The 19,228-nt window shown below is 47.9% G+C and overlaps 1 protein-coding gene across 5 annotated transcripts in view; it reads left to right on the top strand.

Moving 5' to 3' along the window:
* PIGQ (phosphatidylinositol glycan anchor biosynthesis class Q) overlaps positions 1 to 19,228 on the top strand; it is a 34,485-nt gene that overhangs the window by 2,345 nt on the left and 12,912 nt on the right. For 3 of the 5 annotated variants that reach the window (XM_086759475.1, XM_086759474.1, XM_086759473.1), the window contains exons 2-7: positions 2,274 to 2,974; positions 8,306 to 8,437; positions 9,622 to 9,742; positions 15,083 to 15,209; positions 16,216 to 16,369; positions 18,996 to 19,155. In XM_086759475.1, coding sequence (XP_086615601.1) covers positions 2,301 to 2,974; positions 8,306 to 8,437; positions 9,622 to 9,742; positions 15,083 to 15,209; positions 16,216 to 16,369; positions 18,996 to 19,155 — 1,368 coding nt within the window. In that variant the 5' untranslated portion in view covers positions 2,274 to 2,300. Of the gene's footprint in view, positions 1 to 2,273; positions 2,975 to 8,305; positions 8,438 to 9,621; positions 9,743 to 15,082; positions 15,210 to 16,215; positions 16,370 to 17,460; positions 17,715 to 18,995; positions 19,156 to 19,228 lie in introns of those variants that run through there. The other 2 variants (XR_015260184.1, XM_086759476.1) reach the window with 2 other exon arrangements.

Here is a 19,228-nt window from a genome sequence, read left to right as displayed (position 1 = left end):
TCCTCTTCTCCAGGCTGAACAGCCCCAGCTCTCTCAGCCTGGCCTCACAGCAGAGCTGCTCCAGCCCTCCCATCATCTGCGTGGCCTCCTCTGGACCCTCTCCACCAGCTCCATTGTGATAATGTTTCTTTAACCATCTGAGTCAGGCAAGGAGGTAGGAGAGGCAGTGCAAGGGAGACCATTTGGGCCAGTGTCCTTGGACAAATGACAGTGTCTTTCTAAAAGAAAAGCAAAATGTAGGGGATGATGTTTATTTCAAACTTTTTTTAAGGGCTGATCTGATTTGTTGTGTCTGTTAGATGATTTTCACCAAGGTTTCCTATGTGTGTCAGGAACAACTCTTCCAGGTAGGATAGGTGTCCTTCAGTGTCTTTATGGTCTTCCAAACAAAAAACCCACCAAAAAATCCTGAGTTTTAGCTATTTCAATAGAAGTTAAAAGTAAGCTTCAATGTGTTGGTTTTCAGTCCATTTGGGTCTAATAGTCATTAAACTTTGCCTGGTGAAAAGTGGTGTTTTTCAGTTGTACTGCAAGTCTTTTGTCTCTCCTGTGCCTGGTGTCCTGCACCCTTACAATCTCCGTGTGCCCCATCTGCTGTTTTTCTGCCCTTCCTTTGATACATCTTTCCACTTCCCTTCCCCTTCTGCTGGAGGTTTGTATCACTTTGGAAAAACACGTATTATTTGAGTTTCTTCTGAGATCCTGCTTCTTCACAGACTACGTGTCTCCGAGGTTATCCCTCTGGTCAAGGAGGGAGGGATGGAAGTCCCTCTGTGGCCTCCAAATCTCGCCGTGGGTGGAAGGGCTTTGGGACAGCGAGGGCTGGTGCTAGGTGCCCTCAGCACCTGCGAATGCTGTCTGCTTCCAGCACCGTGCTGTGAACAAAATCCCTCACGAGCACCCTTACGCGGCTTTGAAGGGACATCTTGGGGTGTGCTTTGCAGTTTTGCAGTCAGTGACAATTCAGACCCCGGAAAAAACCCGTTACTCCTTGTGAACGCAGCAACTGTGGTGCTTTTCCCGCCAGAGGAGCGAGCTGTGTGCCAAGGAGACTGCACCTTGCTGCCTCGAGGGGCTGACAGCTCATCCATGAGCAGACATTCCTCACCGCTGTGCTTGGCAGGGCTGTGGGGCTGGGAGCAGCCTTTGCTGCTTCCCCATTGCTCCGTGCCACAGCAAATTGCCAGATGCCCCGATTTACTGGATCAATCGGCCTGCATTAAAAAGAGAGAAAAACAAAACCAGCAGGAACCTCCACGTTGCGCATCCTCTCTACGTGTTATAAATACTCCGTGTTCCTCTTTCCGACTGACTGGGTCCCTCGCGGAGGAGCCAGCCTCGGGGGCCTGCGGAGTTTTCACATCTCTAACAAAGCACTGAAGGACAGGAAAGGACAACAGGCGCCGGATGCCGACTGTTCTGCGCCAGCGCCCTCCTTACTGCAATTATATTTCTGTTAGAAGCCTCCCCCTTATTTAAAGAGACGTTGTCAACTGCCTCAGACCTCCTTTTTGTAGAAGTCTTGCAAAGCCATTGAGATGTTTTCTTAACGACATGAGGAAAAATCCCGTAGATAAAGAACACTGATAAAGCAGAGATGCTTCTCCTTTTTCAGGATCTTGTATCTAATGAATTAAAACTGCTATGTAAACTTTGATCAGTTAATCGCTATCGTACCTTTTGACAAAATTACCGTCTCTGTTTCCAGGTGAGGGGAGTGAGAGGAGAGGAGTGATCTGACCAAGGTTGTGCAGTGAGTTTGTGGCAGAGCACAGCTCTGGGTTCCTAGATGACAAAGAAGGCTCTGAAATTCTCTGGCTTTATAGGATAAACCAGTATTTGACTGTCGGTAGTGGGAGGAAATATTCTCCAAGCCATCACGGAGTGCTACGATATAGGCCCTTCTCTAGGAAGTGCTCAGCTGCATCCAGCGTCCGATCCAGGGCCCAAGGCTGGATGGATTCCTGATCTTGGCTGGTCCGATGGGCTGTGCTTATCAGTGTACCATCATGAAAGACTGCTCTAGGACTCAGAGAAGGGCTTTGCTGAGAAACTCCAGGCTCACCACCCCTCACTTCAAAGGCTGCAGATTGTCAGGAACCACCTAAACACCCCTCTGATGTCTGTATATCAGTCACTGATGTCGTTATGCGAGTGGTTGGACTTTGTGTTTTAAAACTTGATTGAGCCTCCTTACCAGTGACTTTCATCAGCTCAAATTTTCCTTGCATTTATTCATCATTCTCAGATTTTATTTCTCTGTTTATTGGTAGGTGTACCGGTCTTCCGGGGTCGCTGCCATGGTACTTAAGATCTTCTTTCCCTCATGCTGCGCCTCGGCAGAAAGCGGCATTTTGATCGGCCGCTGGATCTCTGAGCAGAACTCTGCGGTGATCCTGGCCGTGGTCCATTTCCCGTTTATTCCCGTCCAAGTGAAGCAGTACGTCAGTGATGTCCAGCGAGTGGCTAAAGTCGATGTTTCTGTGCTCGGCTCATGGAGCAACAGCAAACAGGAGAAAGAAGAGAGTCTGAGTGAGTTCTTGGAAGACCTTGGGATCATATTCTCCCATGAGCCATGGATTCAGATAAGCAAAGAAGGAGACAGCAAGTTCTGGAACTGTTCTACCCTTCAGAAGCACGCTAACAACTCTAAGGAGGAAGAAATCATCTTAGTATACTACGACCAGCGGAAAGTCATGCTTTCCCATCTACATCCCCCTTTGGACACAGCTGCCTCCACCAACCACCAGGCCGATGATGCTTCCAGGCTCTCTGCCGTCTTTGACACCGTGGCGAAGAGTAAGGTACTGTTCATGACGGACAGGTACGACGATGGGCCCATCAAGCTGACCCACTGGCAGTCGGACGGCGTTGAAGCCAGTATCATCGTGGAGCTGATGAAGCAGGCCTCTGTGCCCGTGTGTATGCTGCTGACGTTCCTGCTTTCGCTTATCTCCGGGGTCTGCAGGAGCAGGTAAGTGACGTGGCATCGGCCAGCTGATGTTTCGCGTGGAACTGTGATTCATGTTTGCGCATTTGCAGGGTTCCTGCTCAACCCCAGTGAGAAACACAGTTGATACAAAATTGTGTCTTTCATCAGTTCCAGTCACATCGTATCTCCTGGTACGGCTTGTAGTTTTATGGACCTTATGTGCCCTGGGGTGTCTTCTGTTCTGATCTCAGCTCAGGAGTGTGTAAACGGGCCTGTAGATGGTTCAGCAGATGACCGAACAGGTGTGGGCTGTGGAGCAGGGCTCTCGCTGGCAGGGGGATGTGCCTTCTGTGGAGCCGCTCTGAGAAGAGGTCCTTGGGGGATGGTCCCAGCTCAGTGCAGCCCCTCTTACGCACTTTAACCCCAGCAGGCCAATCCAACAGGCTGTGGGTCAGACCGACGGACCTTGCGTGGCTGGCGGGGACAGGACACAGAGGGGTGCTGTGGGAGTGCTGCTGCAAGGAGAATGACGGGCGAAGCAGCTGGTGCAAGTCTTGGTTGTGAGGAGGGTGGAGGGAAGGGCTGCTGCTTGTGCCAGTCCCACCGCGTCCACAGACCAGCCCAGTATAAAACAGTGGTGTGTCAGGTTCCATGGGCCACAACAGGCAGAGGAGCTGCTGGGTAAACCTGTCGGAAACAGCCTGCTGCAGAGCTGCTGTTAAAGTCTGAGGAGCTCCACTGAAAACATGAGGCTAAATGCTTCCCCAGGTGTGGTGACAAGGATTGCTGGTCTGCACAAATCCGTGGTGAAATCTCATTGTCACAACTATAAAACTGAATAGGATGCTTCAAATTTAAGGCATGGCAAGTGCTCGCACTAGAGAGGAGTTCTGAGCAGATTTGACAGGGAGAAGCTTCTGATTAAAGCTTCTTAACGCCCCTGGTCAGCCTGCCTGGAGAGGTGGTGCCAGAGAGGGGAGCGGAGTTCAGGTTCCAGGCCGCAAGGGGACACTTTGGTTGATGACATTTGGATAACAGCCACTACGGTATTTATGGATAAACCTTCTCAAGTGCAGCCTAAGGATGTGGAGAATGGAGTCTGTTAACAGGTTGCTGGTTGTATGATACTGTCATAAAAAATTGCAGTGAAACTCTTCACATGCAAAGAGTTTCTGAACAGTTGTGTTACACTCTTTGGTACACAGAGGGAAAACTGTCCGGTTTTGAACTACTCTGTTGGAAGAGATTTAGGGTCAAACCCAAACCTGGTGTAATCAGGGACCGCTGGTTCCTGGGACTGCTGGTAGACACTGACTAAGCATTAATGGTTTTTAGTGGTAACTAAGGTCATGGCTGTTAATGGTAACTAAGTCAGAACTTTGTGGTAGGGTAGAAGGCTGGGAGTCAGCTCTGAAGATCCCTTTTCTGGCTGTCCGTGGACTGTGTGTGACTACCAACAAACAGGGAGATCCTTTTCTGCGTAGGCACTTGGCCTCAAGGTCAGACTTGCCCACCTTGATTGGTGCTAAGACTCAGACCAGACCTAGAGTCAGGTTAAGCCCAAGCCTTACAGATCTCCAGAGCGCCACAGGCTGAGCATAACTTGGGAGCTCGAGCTGAGTCTGGCAGGTTGGGCACAGGTAGCTGCTACCCAGCTTATCAACAGCTGATTTCAGCTTTTCCTAAGCCCGGTACGGACATTTTGAGCCAGAGCAGCAGCCAGGCTAGCAGCCGGCTGTTCGTGCCAGCAGGCAGAGTGTGAAGCTTGCTGTGTGTAAACCCGGGTTGAACTTGTTCTTAACCTTGGGAGGCAGATACACGGTGTTTTCTGCTTGTTTTATTTACCCAGAGTATCAGCATGATGTTTACTTAACTTGTAGGTGTTTTTAAACATCAGCCTTGGAGAATGGAGGTTAGTACTTGGCTTTATGACAAACCTGCTGCTTGACCTTCTAAGTCATTCAATGTAATTTGGTTCCATTGACCACGTGATGTGTGGTGCAACCTCCTTTGTGCCAACATACGCAAGGCACGGAGGGTTCAAGAATATTATGTGCAGGTGTCCTTCCAGTCCCCTCCTCCCTGTGCTGGGACAGGGCATCCCGTAAAATAAGATCTACCAGTTTTGGCTCCTTCTGGTCACAGGACTTCTTTCTTTCCAGGTTTTTGTGATGTTAAGGGACAGGGAACTTTGAAAAGGTAAAGAAAGACAACAGAGATGTCCTCTCAAGCTTTGTTGGATATGCCACTGTTGTGTATTTGCACTGGGGAAGCAGAGAAATCTCAGAAAGTGAGCGCTGCCATCCATCCGAGCTTGCCGAGCGCTCTCAAGTCCTGCACATCTCAAGTTAAGGCATTTCTTCAGCACCACCTGGTGCTAAGGGGTGTCCATTGCAATTCTCTCTTCAAGGGGACTCGTGTGCGGGATTTCCACTACCGCCGAGGGGCTCTGGTGTGCTGCTGGGGACATCAGGATGGTTTCCTATTGAGGCAATAAACTCCTTTTTTAAAAAGGCCGTTTACTAACACCATGACCTCCGATTCCTCATCCAGAAGGGAGGCACTGTTCTTGCAGTTTCTACAAGAAGCAAAAAAGACAGCCAGGGGTTCTGAAAAATGAAGCTTTAACGTTTACACATGATCCAAATGCTGAAAGACTGCTTTTCATCTGATATCTGAAAAATCCACTCTGATTCTTGGAAAAAAAAAATTGAATTGAAAAATCAGAATTTACTCATGCAGGCTATGTTAATTTACTGCTAAATTTTCTTATATGTGGAAATACCCAAAGATCTCCTGCTGCTTAAATAATGCAATGACACAGAGTCACTCTTTTTTTCAGTTTGGTTGCTTTTCTGTTGCACTTCCGAAAACCATGTACTGTGTGATAAACAAGTGAGAGCCTTTATGGCAATGCATAGTCAGTGTGCACAGGGGTAGGAGACCATGCAAGAAATATTTTTGGCTTTCTTCCGCAGTGCTCTTAGAGATGGGGGTTTCCATAGCACATCTTACAACTATTAGATTAAGCTTTTTGCACTATGTTTGTATTTTTATTTAAATATGTGTAAGTGTTTACTTTCCAAAGAAAGTATGTAAGTGGAATAGAGGTTGTTGTCTTGATGTTGAATGAAAAGAAAAGAGAGTCAGTCATAGCAGACAGGCACAGGCCTCTGATCTTTTGGGCCCAAAGAGGATCAGTGGCTGCTTAGGAAATCATTCTCACTTGTGCAGGAGATTCCTCAGGCAGAAGGGAGCAGAAGCCTGCCCTTTCCCTTGACACCGGGGAGCAGGGGTGTCTGGTCGTTGGGTGGCCCACAAGCTGGCTGCCTCTAGCTTGGGAGCTGCGGAGAAGCAGTGGATGGTAAGAGACACGCGTTGCTGGGAGAGGATGGGGAGATCGTCAGCCCAGGGTTTAGCCCAGAGCACCAGAGCTGTTGCTTTCTGCTTGAGCTGAGATGGTCTGGCAGCTGTTGGTTTGACCGGTAATTTTTCACCTTCAGTCATCTGTACATAACCACACAGGTAAAGCGTTCCTCCCCCCCCCCGCCTTCTTTGCATTTCAAGTGCAATTTTCTGCTCTAGCAAAGGTTTGCCACACCAGAATCTGTAACCACTGGGCTAGGAGATAATTGGAAGAGAAAACTCATCTGCACTTGTGCCTCGGTGAATCTGCAGACCCAGGTCTTTCAGATCAGTAACCAGTGCCGTCGCCCCCCGTGTCTCCCTCCCCTGCACACCGTTCTTTCCTCCGCCACTTTAGATATCACCTCCTGACAAGTCAGCTAAGGAACAGTGCGTACATTTGTCTCTAAGGTGGGAGGCTGTAACGAAGAGCTGAGTAACTCGGAGGCCTCACATTAAGAATGATTCACAGTACACTGCATGTGTTTCAAAACCAATGTGTCTGAAATGTGAATGGGGAGGGGGCAGGAGGGACTGCAACGCTCTGGTTTTTAAGCTGACAAACCTTGCACAGAGGATGGTTGAAAGAGCTTAGGAGGATGGGAGGAGGGAGGGGCTAGCAACCGCAGTGAACCAAGTAGGATTTTGAACAAGCCGTACCCTTGAGATCTGTGTGAAATGTATAAAGAGCAGCCAGAGCCCCAGTCCGCCCATCCTGCGTTTTATCCTGGCCAGTGTGCTGCTGGCCGGCAGGCTGAGGTCCTGCGGATGAAATCTGGGGGAGGCAGGCACACGTTGCAGGGACGTCTCCAGGCCACGCTCACTAATGATCCAAACAGCTGTACAATTTCAAAAGCGAAGCAGGATACCAGGAATAGCTTTAGTGTTTGGAAAAAATGTAAACTGAAGGAACGTGCCAAAGCAGTAAGAGAGTAGGTGAAGGAAGTGACTAAAAGTGAATGTAGATTTCTGGAGCCTTAATAAGAAACAGCGAAACACTGTGAAAATAGTGCAGTTCCATTGTGTACAGGAAAGAAGTGATCCAAATATGTTCACATCAGAATTTATCCTCACCACAAACACAGTGCTTTGTGTGGCTTTGTGCACCGCTGCTGTGTGTTCTTGGACAGGCCTGCATCCAGCAGTGTCCTTCTAGACCCCACAAATCCCCATTCCTTCCTTTATAGGTGGTGTGGTAATACAGCTCCCCAGAATCACTGAGCATCCTTTAGTCCTTTTCTTCTGAGTCATAAAAAAAAAGAACTGTGTGAATATTTCCTCCCTTGCAAGCCTAATGTGGATGTTAACTGTGAAACTTAATTAACCACTAAAAGTGTTATCTACGTAATGCTGGTCACCCTTGGTGAGGCAGTGGAGAGGAGATAGAAATGAAGACCCTGAGAAAGGAATTTGAAAGTAATAAAGGAAAAAAAAAAGAAGAAGAAAAGGATCAAGTGGAAAGAAAGGAAAAGAAAATAGGGAAAAAGGGACAGAAACTGCAGGGAGAACACAACTGTTTGTTATACCAAGCTCGCACTAGACAGACCTGTGATTGGTAAGATTGGGATTTGTGAAGCAGTTGCACCATGCTATGTTGTTGCGCTGTACACACAACTGCCTTGACTCCAGTCTCCTGGAGACCGGGCACAGTGTGCAATCCCAGTCGTGTATCCCAAAGCACAGGGTGGGATCAGGATTGCGTTCTGCCTTCCTTGGAAGAGCAAGACACTTGGCTTTACAGAATGGAAATGAGAGGTTGGGTTGGCTGCTTTAGATGGAAAGGCTGCCTTAATTCTGTTAACCTTTAAGAGAGTAGTTAATATCCAATATTCTTTAATGATAACATGTTGACACCGTCTCTGGTTGCACAGTCTTAACTTTACACTGAATGTTTTGCATGGAGTTTGTGTGCTGGAGAGCCTGCTATATGGCGAAAGCAAAGGGGATGCTCCCATGGTGTTTCTGCAGGGTGCTGAAGTTCTGGCCGTTGTCTTTCCTGTGGAGCAAACTCTCAACTTGTGAGCAGCTGGGGCATCGCCTGCAGCACCTCCAGGTCATCAGCAGCAACAAGAAGGCTCAAAACCAGACTCAGCTGATGAGGTATGGAGTACACATAAAGTCGTGCACGGCTTTGCCGTACCCCTGTCTCCTCTGGGGAACTCAAACCACGGATCCTGTGCCCACACAGTGCTACAGAGTCCTCACTGCGCCATGTCGTGTTGCTTGCTCTGCTCCCTGCTAGTTCACAGATCTTTACTCTGCGCTCTGTTTATATCAGTTATGCCTTTTGCCAGATAGATGCCTTTTTCCCTAGCCTGGGAAAGGCCACCGGGATATTGCCCACAGAGAGCTTGTACTGCACCCATGTCTGTGGTGCTTTGCTGTTGTTACTCCCACGATCTCATTACTTTCGCATGTGCGGCTGTTAACCAAAACCTGCAATCAGCATTCAGCGGCACTTTCCATGAGAGCAGAAAGCTTTAAATGCTCCCCTCTTTCACCTGCTCTTTTGGGTAATCTTTCTTGCAGTAACTGCAGACCAGAGACTCCCATAGCAGTAACAAAGTCAATGTGAAAGAAAAAGCAAACATGCAGCACAGTGAGTGGAACAGGGAGAGGCAGAGATCTGAGACAGATACGGAATGCCCTGTGGCCGTTGCACAGCGAGTCTCGTTCTGTGTGCTTCTCTGATCCCGCAGTAATAGAATCCCAGGGAACACTTAACATAGATTAGCAGATTTGAAGGCCAGAAGTAACTGTGATTGTTTAATCTGATTTCCCAAATCACTCACGTCATGGAATTTCATTCAGAAACTCTAGCAGTGAGGGGCAGTTCGGCAGCCCTCCTGGGGGTGTGCGTGTACCAGAAACACTATTTATTGCCCTGACTGGTGGCTCAGCTGAAGTGTACCTCTTGGAAAGCCGGCTGCTCTCAACATGGGTGCTCCAAGGGCTGGTGCCCTTGGTATTCGTAAATCCCCTCTGAGTATATACACACACGCTTTCTCTGACATTCCTCCTCGTAGCTTCAGGCCCACTCCCCGCTGCCCTTAGCAAGAGCAGTTTTGTGGTGTTGTCGGCTCCAAGTGGCTCCATTTGGCCACAGAAGTAGCAGCCCACCAGTGAAAGTCAAAAGATCTCTATGCTGTGCCTCTTCATTAAATTGTCCTGGTGTCTCTGGGACATGAAAGATGCTGCGTATGTGAAGCTGACAGTTGTCATTGAAACATTAAACACTGTCCTTCCTTTTGCTCTAACGCTGTTCCTCGTTATCCTGCATGCAGGAAGGCCAACATCTTTGTCTCTCTGCTGATTGACGTGGCTCTGGGGATGCTGCTGATGTCCTGGCTGTACAGAAAGAACCGAATTGGTCACCTCGCTGACACGCTTATCCCCGTGGCTGATGTAAGTCTGGCCAAAGCTGTTTCTCTTTCACCTGCTGTGGGTACTGACCAGCTCTTGACGCGTGGGATAGCTGTAAGAGGGCAATGCCTTACGCACGAGGGTTTCAGAGAGAGTCCTGTCTGAAGGCATGCAAGTTAGGTCTCCTCAAGAACAGTGAAATCTTCAAATCAAGCCTGCTGGGACTGCTCAGAAGGAGTACAGCTCTGCTTTGTATGTGCAGTGAATAGGAATTAGGTGTTTACTAGAGGGCTGCTCCAGCTCCTAAAGTAACAGTCATGACTTGGACAGAGCTCTGCAGCTGCAGGTTGAGTGGTTATCGAGCCAGAATATTTTTGTTCTGGAGTCGACAGGAAATGTCCTGAAGTTGTTGCTATATGCAGCATTTGGGGGCAAAAAAAAAAAAAAGCTGTAACCTGTGTTGAGTCTGTTAAACTGCTGAAAAGTCAAACTTGATAAGCAGTGCAGCTGTGCTTGTGAAGAGGAATTTCACAGGGAAATCCAAAGGCGTTAGCTAGTCAGGATACGAACACCTGAAATCCTGTCTAAGAGCTCAGGTGTGCAGATGGTAAACTAGGAGAACTTGCTGCGTCCTGTGATTTTCTCAAATATAACTCCTCTTGCCCAGTGAGGTCCCTTGGCATCAGCATAAGTTCATGAAGAACAAGTGTGACTCATCCTATCCTGCTTTTCTGGTGGCTCACTTTAGGTGCAGTACTCCAATACATCTGTTTAGTGGTAGTAAGGATCACAGAATGTACTTCAGAGGCTGGAGGCCAGACCACTAATCTGAAGTTAGCTCCGTTTTAATAGCTTCTATGTCTTCAGAATACACGTGCAGCCAGTGTTGACCACTGTCATGCAGCTACACAGCCCATTTTCCTTTCATTTCTAGGAGAGAAGGTGGATCTCTCCATTGATTTCTTTCTAGCAGCTGGAGAACATCCTCCCTTTGCTCTTTCTCCAGCTTCTTGGTTGGGAGGAATTTTATTCTGATTAGAGAATTCCAGCAGCAATTTATTTTTCCTACTTATCCTGTCTTTCTTGGGAAGAGCTCACATTTCCCTTGCTGATGATCTGCTTGGTCCGTGTCTAACCTTTCAGTTGTTAGAAGTCATAGATCTCTGATCATTCTTATACACGCTGTGCTTTCAGAAAGTGTGCATGGAGTGTCCAGCATCGCTCTGGATCATTATTGCTATTTTTGTTATCTTTCATAGTCAAACTTTTAAGGATTACTGCAGACGCTATACAGCAGCAGTGGTAAGGTAGAAAGGACCACAATTCTTGCGATGCATTTGCTCTTGTGTTGGAGCTGTATGCTAAAAATATTTTTCTAAGTCTTTTCCCTTACAGATATTTCAGCTGGAGACGTTTAAGTTCTCTAGAGCTCTCCTTGTGGGATTATTTTAAGTGTCCAGCTGTCAGAAATCTGATTTCTTAAGAAGTCTGCAAGGAAGTGGCTTTTGGCTGCGTTCCTGTTTGCACAGGTGGCTCGAGGAGGGGTTCCATCTGCCCAGTGTCTTTGGCAGATGGACGCTCTCCGTGCTCAAGGTGTATCCGATCCCAGCACCTGTCCTGGACAGGCTCGCTTGTGAGAGTTGCTCGCTCGTTCCTCTTTCAGTAATTTAGCTCATCTGTCACTCAACTTACACATCATAGTGCCAGTTATTTTCACCACGTTTCCTACATGTGCAGACTTCATTACCCTGCTATCGCCAAGAGCTGTTTACTTACTTTCCTGGAAGTGTGAACTCCTCCGCGTGTGGGTGGCGTGGAAGTCAGTCAGTGCCTTTCTTCTCTGCTTCTCCATGCTTATCAGTTCAGGCCACTTACAACTCTTCTTACTTTCCAGCTTTAACTTTCTTCTTTCAAGCATATTAGATTTTGGACGTAGAATCACGGGAGTCCTGTTACTGCGTTCAGTGGGCATTGATTTACAGGCATTATGTGCAGCCCTTAAAAAAATGCAGATCCAAGTGATCCCAAAATACCCCAATGACTTCAGCATTTGGTATGCAAGCCAGCACCACTTCTTTTCCAGTATGACAGCAAAATCTCCCCGTAGCCATTCAGCAGTAGGTTTCCTCTTTGCTGCTGAGTGTCCATCTGGTACGCATTATTCCCATCACTTGGGCTTTCTCAAGTGCTTATGTGTTGCCAAGTTCGGTAACGCAAACTTTCCCATGTGCAGGGCGAGTTACTTTTCCTTCCCTAATGCTCCTTACTGTTCTGCTTTTGCTGTGTCCCCCAGATCTGGTGCTGGCATTGACCTTACAGCTCCGTAGCTGTTAGTAAATAGAAAATTATATATATTATAATGAGATTATTATATATTATAAGGTTGTATACATAACCTTATTTTAACCTTATTGATTTGATTGAGTTTAATATTGACAAACTAACCTTATATAACAAATCTTATTGGTTTGATTGATTGATTTGAATATTGACAGAACCATAGCTGTGTGGGGGCTGGCTGCAATGCCCTCTTTTTTTTTTCCTAGCAAACATCTCTCTGGAAGGAAGCAGATGCAGGTAGGTTATTTTGGCTCTCGACAACTGCCAAGGTCACAAGCTCAGCCTGCTGATCCGAGGATCGAGCCGTGTTCCCTAAACGTGGTTCGTCATCCCCTGGTGTAATGGGTCTCCAGTCAGCACGTAGGTGGCAGTTGTCGATGATGCACAAGACATCCCTGACTGCAGCTCCCACTTTCCCAGCGTGATGAGCTGCGCTGTGCTGACTGCAGTAACAAGTTGCTTTTGTCAGTAAATGAGGCAGATGTGATTCAGAGACACCTAGGCAGTGGCTGGCAACTAGCTGTATGCAATACGAAGGACTGATTTCTGGAACAGGCTTTCAAATCCAAGAATGGAAAATGTGAATAATCTTCTCTGTAGGTGCTCTCAGAACTCCTACCCTCGTCCTTCTTCTTGCTCCCACCAGCTTCCCAATGGTTGGCCTTGTTTTTGCCTTCCACAAGAGAGCCTTCTTTCAAAAATACCCGATTCAAAGTTTCTCCATTTTAAAAAGAAGAACTGCTTATAAATCATCTTCTTTTTTACTTCTTCATCTCTTTCATCCTTGTTGATGTCTCTTTTTCTTAAGCTGTAATCTCTTTCAAACAGTTGAATATTTATCATAGATTGTGCCTCCAAAGATGTTACTGGGGCTTAGAGATAATTGGGTGTAAGTTCCTATTCAGTGATGTTCTGCTAATCCACAAACAAAGCAAGCAGAGATGACACTTCCTGGAAAATATTCTTAGGTGTTAGTTTGTAAAACAGTGTAACTCAGAGCCCTAAACACCTGCAACAGGCGCAGGGCAAATGTGGCTGGTGGGGAGTGCTGTGACGCTGCTTGCTCTGCCCTGCACTAGATGCTCCGCTCAGGAAGTTTGCGCTGTGCGTCCCAGTGCACACCCGCAGTGCGCTGTGTCCCCCTCTCCATCGATGTCACATCACCATTAGACCCTCTGCGTGTGGAGACTAGGAAGAAGAGTATGGCAGTAAAGAAAATATTTCCACAGTCATCTCATCTAAACCATGTTAGCTTTCGTCTCCAGTTTGGTAACGAGCCTTTATGAAACACTTCCAGTTCACTGTGTCTTACTAAAACTGGCCACATTCCGTATTCCTGACTCCAACAGGAGAGTTGGACTCCCAGTCACCTTTTCTGATTCTCCTTGCTATTGATCAGTCCTAAAATATCTGGCTGGAAAACAACCTGCAAGGTTATACCTTGGGACTGTGTTTTGGAATACCGTGCCCAGCTAAAGAACAGCAAGCTGGCACCTCCCCAGAGCTACGTGCCTGTCAGAATTTAGCAGCACCTCTGGGACTGGCAGCCCCCAGAAGTATTCAGTGCTGCAAAACAGCCTTGCTGAAGGACTGCTTTCAAGCATTTACCAATCCAACACTTTAAATATTAAAACTGGTCTATTTATAAAGTAGCTAACACTTCTCAGCCACAGAAGTAAGATCCGTGGATTCAAATAAGTTCTGACTTGCAGTGAGGCAGAGGGAAAATGAATTAAATAAAAAGGCAATCCTTTGGGGTAAGTTGAAGATGGAGCCCTTAATTTTGCCTCTACACTAAAAGTAAATGTTTACAAATTCACTTTGCAAGGATTCTGTTAGTTAATAAATAAAATTGGATGATTCCTTGGAAATAGTTACCCCGTAGGGAAATTATCCGTATGAGTGATGGGGAAAGTAGGCTACAGTGCAGCAGCTTTAGGGAGTGTGTCTTGATTCTTCTACACACGCACAATTTGCAGTGCAATTCACTTGCTTGGCCTTGGCTCTAAGTGGGATTTTCAGAGGTAGAAGACTCTCACTCACAATCTCTGTTCATGCGGGAGAGGTCACTTCTCCAGGTATGTTTCCCACCTGTTTGCTGGAGGTTACGGCTCTCGGCTGCCTCAGTTCACAGCCTGGGAAATGGACTTCACCAGGGGTTTCAGCTTAGGTGAGCAGGTCAGGTGCAAACCACGGAGGAGCATAGCCACCCCATCTTCTGCCCTGTGAACTGCAAGGGTGGAGTTGGGGAGAGTAGTGGGGTGGAGAGAGAAAATCAGTAAATAACATCAGCCTGGGATTAAATCAGCAGAATTTGTGAGTCAAAGCCCTCAGTGATTCAGGCATGAGCTCCATTATGTTTTTTTCTCAATGCTTCAGAGGGCTTCTTTTATACTGGGGTGCCACGGGTATCCCTCCATGAAGCCTGCAGAGACACACGATAGTGGTAGGCAGGATCAGCGCTATACAGCATGGTTAATCTTGCCTAGTACACCACAGAGTATCAAGAAAGTTTGTTTATGTATGAAATACATTGATATAATTGTGTTTTCTACCCTGCTGTAAACACATACAGGTTATTTGTTTGTAAAAATTCACTTTCTTTGCCCGTGAGTGCACTGCCATCTTCCCCCTTTTAAAATCCTGGCCACTTTCCCATAGTAAGATTATGTACTCAGTTCGGACTTTTCAGTTGACCGTTCAAAGAAATCAATTTGTGCACCAGCATTTGCCATCTATTTCAAGAACTCTTATTGCATCAAGAAATCCCACTGTGCAAGTCTACCACAGGTGGCCATAAACAAACACTACGTTCGTGTTCCTCTGAGAGCATTTAAGCAGTTCAGCTTCCTCTCTGTTATGTTTGGATTCGGTAAAGAGTCAATAAAGGTGCATTTCTGATTTACCTAGCGGTCTGTAAAGTAGTTGCTTTGAAGGGTGTGGTAGGAGCACGTTGCGGGGGGCTGCACGTACGGTACACTGGATCTGGTCAGTGCAGTAGCAGCCTGTTATCTCAGGTGCCTTGCTTCCATGTGCTTGCAGCACGTAGCTGAAGAGCTGCAGGACCTGCTCCAGTGGCTAATGGGAGCGCCAGCTGGACTGAAAATGAACCGAGCGTTGGATCAGGTTCTGGGCCGCTTCTTCCTTTACCACATCCATCTTTGGATTAGTAAGTGCAATTGTTTAACTTTTCAGCCTCCCTTTTCATCTCTTTCCTCCTGAGTGTTTAACGTTTGCCTAGAGGTGAATAATGAATCAGAATGCACTACTGCAAGTACCACCTTGTCTGTGAGTCTTCCTGCTGTGGGAACTCAAGCCAAAGTTGGATTCCCACACAAGGAAGTCATGCATATTAAATAAAGTGCTTTACTGATGCTTTGCAGGAAGCGCAGGTCACAACGGAGCTTCCTTACTTGGTGCCATCAGTGGTAAGTGTCCAAGGGAAGGCTTTAGCTCTTGTGTAAGGTGGCACGTGAGAGGCAGCTGACAGGCTAGGGATGAGAAGCATGCTCTTGGGACGCAGATGCAAAGCCTGTCTTGTCACTGACTTCAGCTTAGTGCAATTTTGTTATTTCACATCTCTCCTTGAAATAACACACCCTGGTTGTCCTTGATAAGTGTCTTGATGTGCAAGAGTACAGTCATGATGGACATGAAATCCTCAGTTATTGGAGTGATCTACTTTGCTCACCAATCAAGCATGGTCACATTTCTGTGACTTTGCTCCACTTTAGTGATGAAAGAGACTGTGTGCCTCCACACTGTTTTATTTTACAAAAGCCATGTGGAGTGGCTTTTGTGGGAATAGGAAGAAAAAGGGAGTGGTTTGCAGTAAAGGTTGATGTGTGCAGTTAAAACTGTAATTAGGAACCTGGACACAAATCTAGAAAAGCAAATCACGTGTGGAGCAACATGACTGCTCTGTTCAGGCTAAGAATGTCCTCCCCTTCCTCACAGAGCTGCCACACCTGGACAGGACAGAAACCTGGGGAGAAAGAGATTTTGTTGGTCCTCCTAAACAGAAGATGACATCTAAGGAGTTTTCCAGTTTTACTTCCATGTTTTCATGGCTATGATTTCTGGAGCAATGTTCTAGGGCAGGGAGAATCAGTCTTTCGAGAGTGTCAACAGGAAGATGTCTCAGTCAAATACTGACACTTTGCAATGTCCACTAGGCTACATTCACCTGATGTCCCCGTTCATTGAGATGATCCTCTGGTATGTTGGTCTGTCCGCTTGTCTGGGCCTCACCGTGGCTCTCTGCATCCTCTCCGACATCATCGCACTTCTGACATTCCACATCTACTGCTTCTATGTCTACGGAGCCAGGTGAGTTGATCTGTCTTGGTTGTATCTAGGGTATTTTGGAGAGAAGGGCCGCTGAGCACTCAGGCCACATGTTTAATTTGTGGAGCATTCAATTCTGGTATAGTTCTCTTGAATTCACAGTTCAGCCAGTAATTAATTTATTGCATTCTTTTATGCATACGGAAATTATGGCCCCAGTAGTACAAGCAACCTATCTTTCAGTGTCTCCTGCATTTAAACTTTTATTTATTGTCATAGTGACCTGGAAAAATAGAACTACATGGCTGGCAGAGGACAAGAAAGCAGTTCACCTCGTCCCTTGGCTCCGACCTTTTAGTGCTCTTTTGAGTTGCACCCTACCCAGTAGTTTTGAGGGGAGCTGGAGGAGAGGAGGAGGAGACGGGAATCCTCGTGGTTCTAGAGAAGCCCCAGAGTCCCTGCCCGTGCCCTGCTTCAGAGGTTCTTATCTGCATCGTGGAGCACAGGTGGCAGGTTTGGGTTACAGCATGGCTGTAGCACCATCCTGGTGTCATTTTCTGGACCTGCTGGAGGGTCCCTGGCCTGAGAGCTGGGCAGAGGCTCTGAGGGAGTGTGTGGGAGTACGGGGCGACATGTCCAGGGCATGTCAGAGTTATTATGCAAACGGTGCCTACCACTGTGCTCTGTTCCTGCCCTCCATTAACACAAGTTGCAGCAAGGAGTCACACAGGCCACGGGACAATAGCTGCTCTTGCCAAGACAATGAGTGACAAGGTAAGAAATAAAGGAATTTTTGGCTTATGAAGTGCAGAATGGTCATCATTCCTCCCCAGACTGTGAGCAGGGGGCTTTACATTGCAAACAACAGAAGAAATAGTAGGACTTTAGTTACGGGTAGTTGAGGGAATGGTTATAAATACTGAGATATGATTTATGAATTGGGTCTGTTGCGAGCACAGGGCTTACACCCGAAATCAAGAATGTCAGTAATGGGGAGTCTCTTCCCAACACCTCTGATTACTGGAATTTCTGTTTTGGTCTGGGAGGAGCAGCCTTGCACCTCCTGGTTGTGCAGAGAGTGGAAACGGGAAAAGCATTTTCTCAACTGATTGCTGTTCTCTTGTGAGCTGCAGGGAGCCAGCCTACCCACCTCAGCTGTTTGTTAGAAGTACGGAGCGGCTGTATGTTGTCTTGCCGCTGGTACTGAACTGTCCCTGCTGTGCCAGGTGCCCCCGTGGAGAGTCAGGAAGGGATAGCAGTCACCCACATCAACACAGCCACCGCAACACCTTGCCTTCCTGCAGCTGGTGAAAGGATTTGCTGGTTCAGGTGCTGGTGAAGCCTGAGATCCCCTTCTGAAACAAACCGCATGGTGAAACAAGAGCAGGCAAGTGTGTGCGGGCAGCCAGGCAAGGTGGGGCAGGTGCTACAGCAGGAACACCCACGTGGTGCCATGTCAGGGTGTGTGGGGGAGTCCGTGGCCTTAGTCAGAGCAACGGGCAGATGTGTACCAGCAACCTGGAGGAGTTGTCCTGGGCAGCCTCCTGCCTAGGTGTAAGCGCACCAAGCTGTGCCTGCCAGTCTGGGGGCACCCTGCCAGTTCCTTGGAGCAGCTGGTGTTTCTCAAACCAGGTTCTTCTCTTGGATAAGGCTCCTTGCCTCTGCTTTCACAACGCTGCTTTGAAATCTGAGCAGCCTCCACACCTTAACTAGACTGGTTAACCAGTCTGGCTTTCATAGCTCAGGTTTTCTCAGGCTCTGTTCTGCCCCACAGATTGGCTGTGTCCCCCTTTTTTACATCCCTGCATGTTCAGTTCTGCTGCCCAGGGCTCTTTGTGCCTCTTCTCCATCTCAGGAGCTTTTTCTTCCTCTATGTTATTCCATAGATGTCTCTGTTTCCCACTCCTCCTCACCCCAAGCTTCTCTCACCCTTGCCATTTTTCTGAGAGGGAAGTAGCTCCAAGTGTGGTAGCACCAAGCTAGGAAGCCTAAGGAAAGGGTGCAGAAGGCGTGCCACCAGCCATGTAGCTGATCTCTTCCCACTCTTATGGGTGTTTGCAGCTGTGGTTTACTAAAGAAGGTGCAGGAGCTCCAGGCCTCTCCCTTGCCTCTCTGTGCTATGGAGGCAAAATTGAATTGTATAGACTGAAGTGTGAGGGGTAAGACCTTGGCCACTCCTGCTGTGGAAGGGGTGTGAAGCAGGGGGAACGGGGCAGATCTAAACTGGAGAGACAGAGGTGAGCTCGGGGGAACAAGCTTGCTGCTGCTTTAGCTGCAGGGAAGGTGGTGGCATGGGGCTGGCGATTGCTGCTGCTGATGGGGGCTACCCTCCAGCAGCACTTGCCACTTCCCATATGCCAGCCTCTTCAGAAACAGGAGCAGAAACCGAGCTCCTTGCCGCAGCCCTGGGGCATGGCATGGCCATTGCCCTCTGGTGGTCCAGAGCTGTCTGCAGTAGCCAGCTTTGCCCGTGCCAGGGGCCAGCCCAAATGCAGTTGACTGAGCAATTAATATTTCATCTGCGTCATTCTCAGGCTGATCTCTTTTGCCGCCCTGAGTTCTGCGGCGTCGGTAAGTGAGTGGGCGCAGGGGTGTAATGATGACAGCTGTTTTGTGTTGAAGCTCAGGAACTCGCAGCTCTGATGCACGGCGTCTTCTCTTTGCTCAGGCTCTACTGCCTGAAGATTTATGGCCTGTCATCTCTCTGGCGCTTGTTCCGTGGGAAGAAGTGGAACGTCCTCCGGCAGCGGGTGGATTCCTGCTCCTATGACTTGGACCAGGTAGTGCTGCAGTGCCAGGGGTTCGCTGCAGGACGCGGCCCGTGGGCAGTACGTTCCTGTCCTGCTTCGGTTGATGTTGAGACAGAAGCCACGGGAGGCTTTGTGGTGGCCAGAACAAGCA

This window comes from Chlamydotis macqueenii, chromosome 15, assembly GCF_036417535.1.
Source record: "Chlamydotis macqueenii isolate bChlMac1 chromosome 15, bChlMac1.mat, whole genome shotgun sequence".
In the NCBI taxonomy this organism is placed as follows: Eukaryota; Metazoa; Chordata; class Aves; order Otidiformes; family Otididae; genus Chlamydotis; species Chlamydotis macqueenii.
Note: the sequence above shows the minus strand (reverse complement) of the source record. Positions and strands in the feature narration are given on the sequence as shown.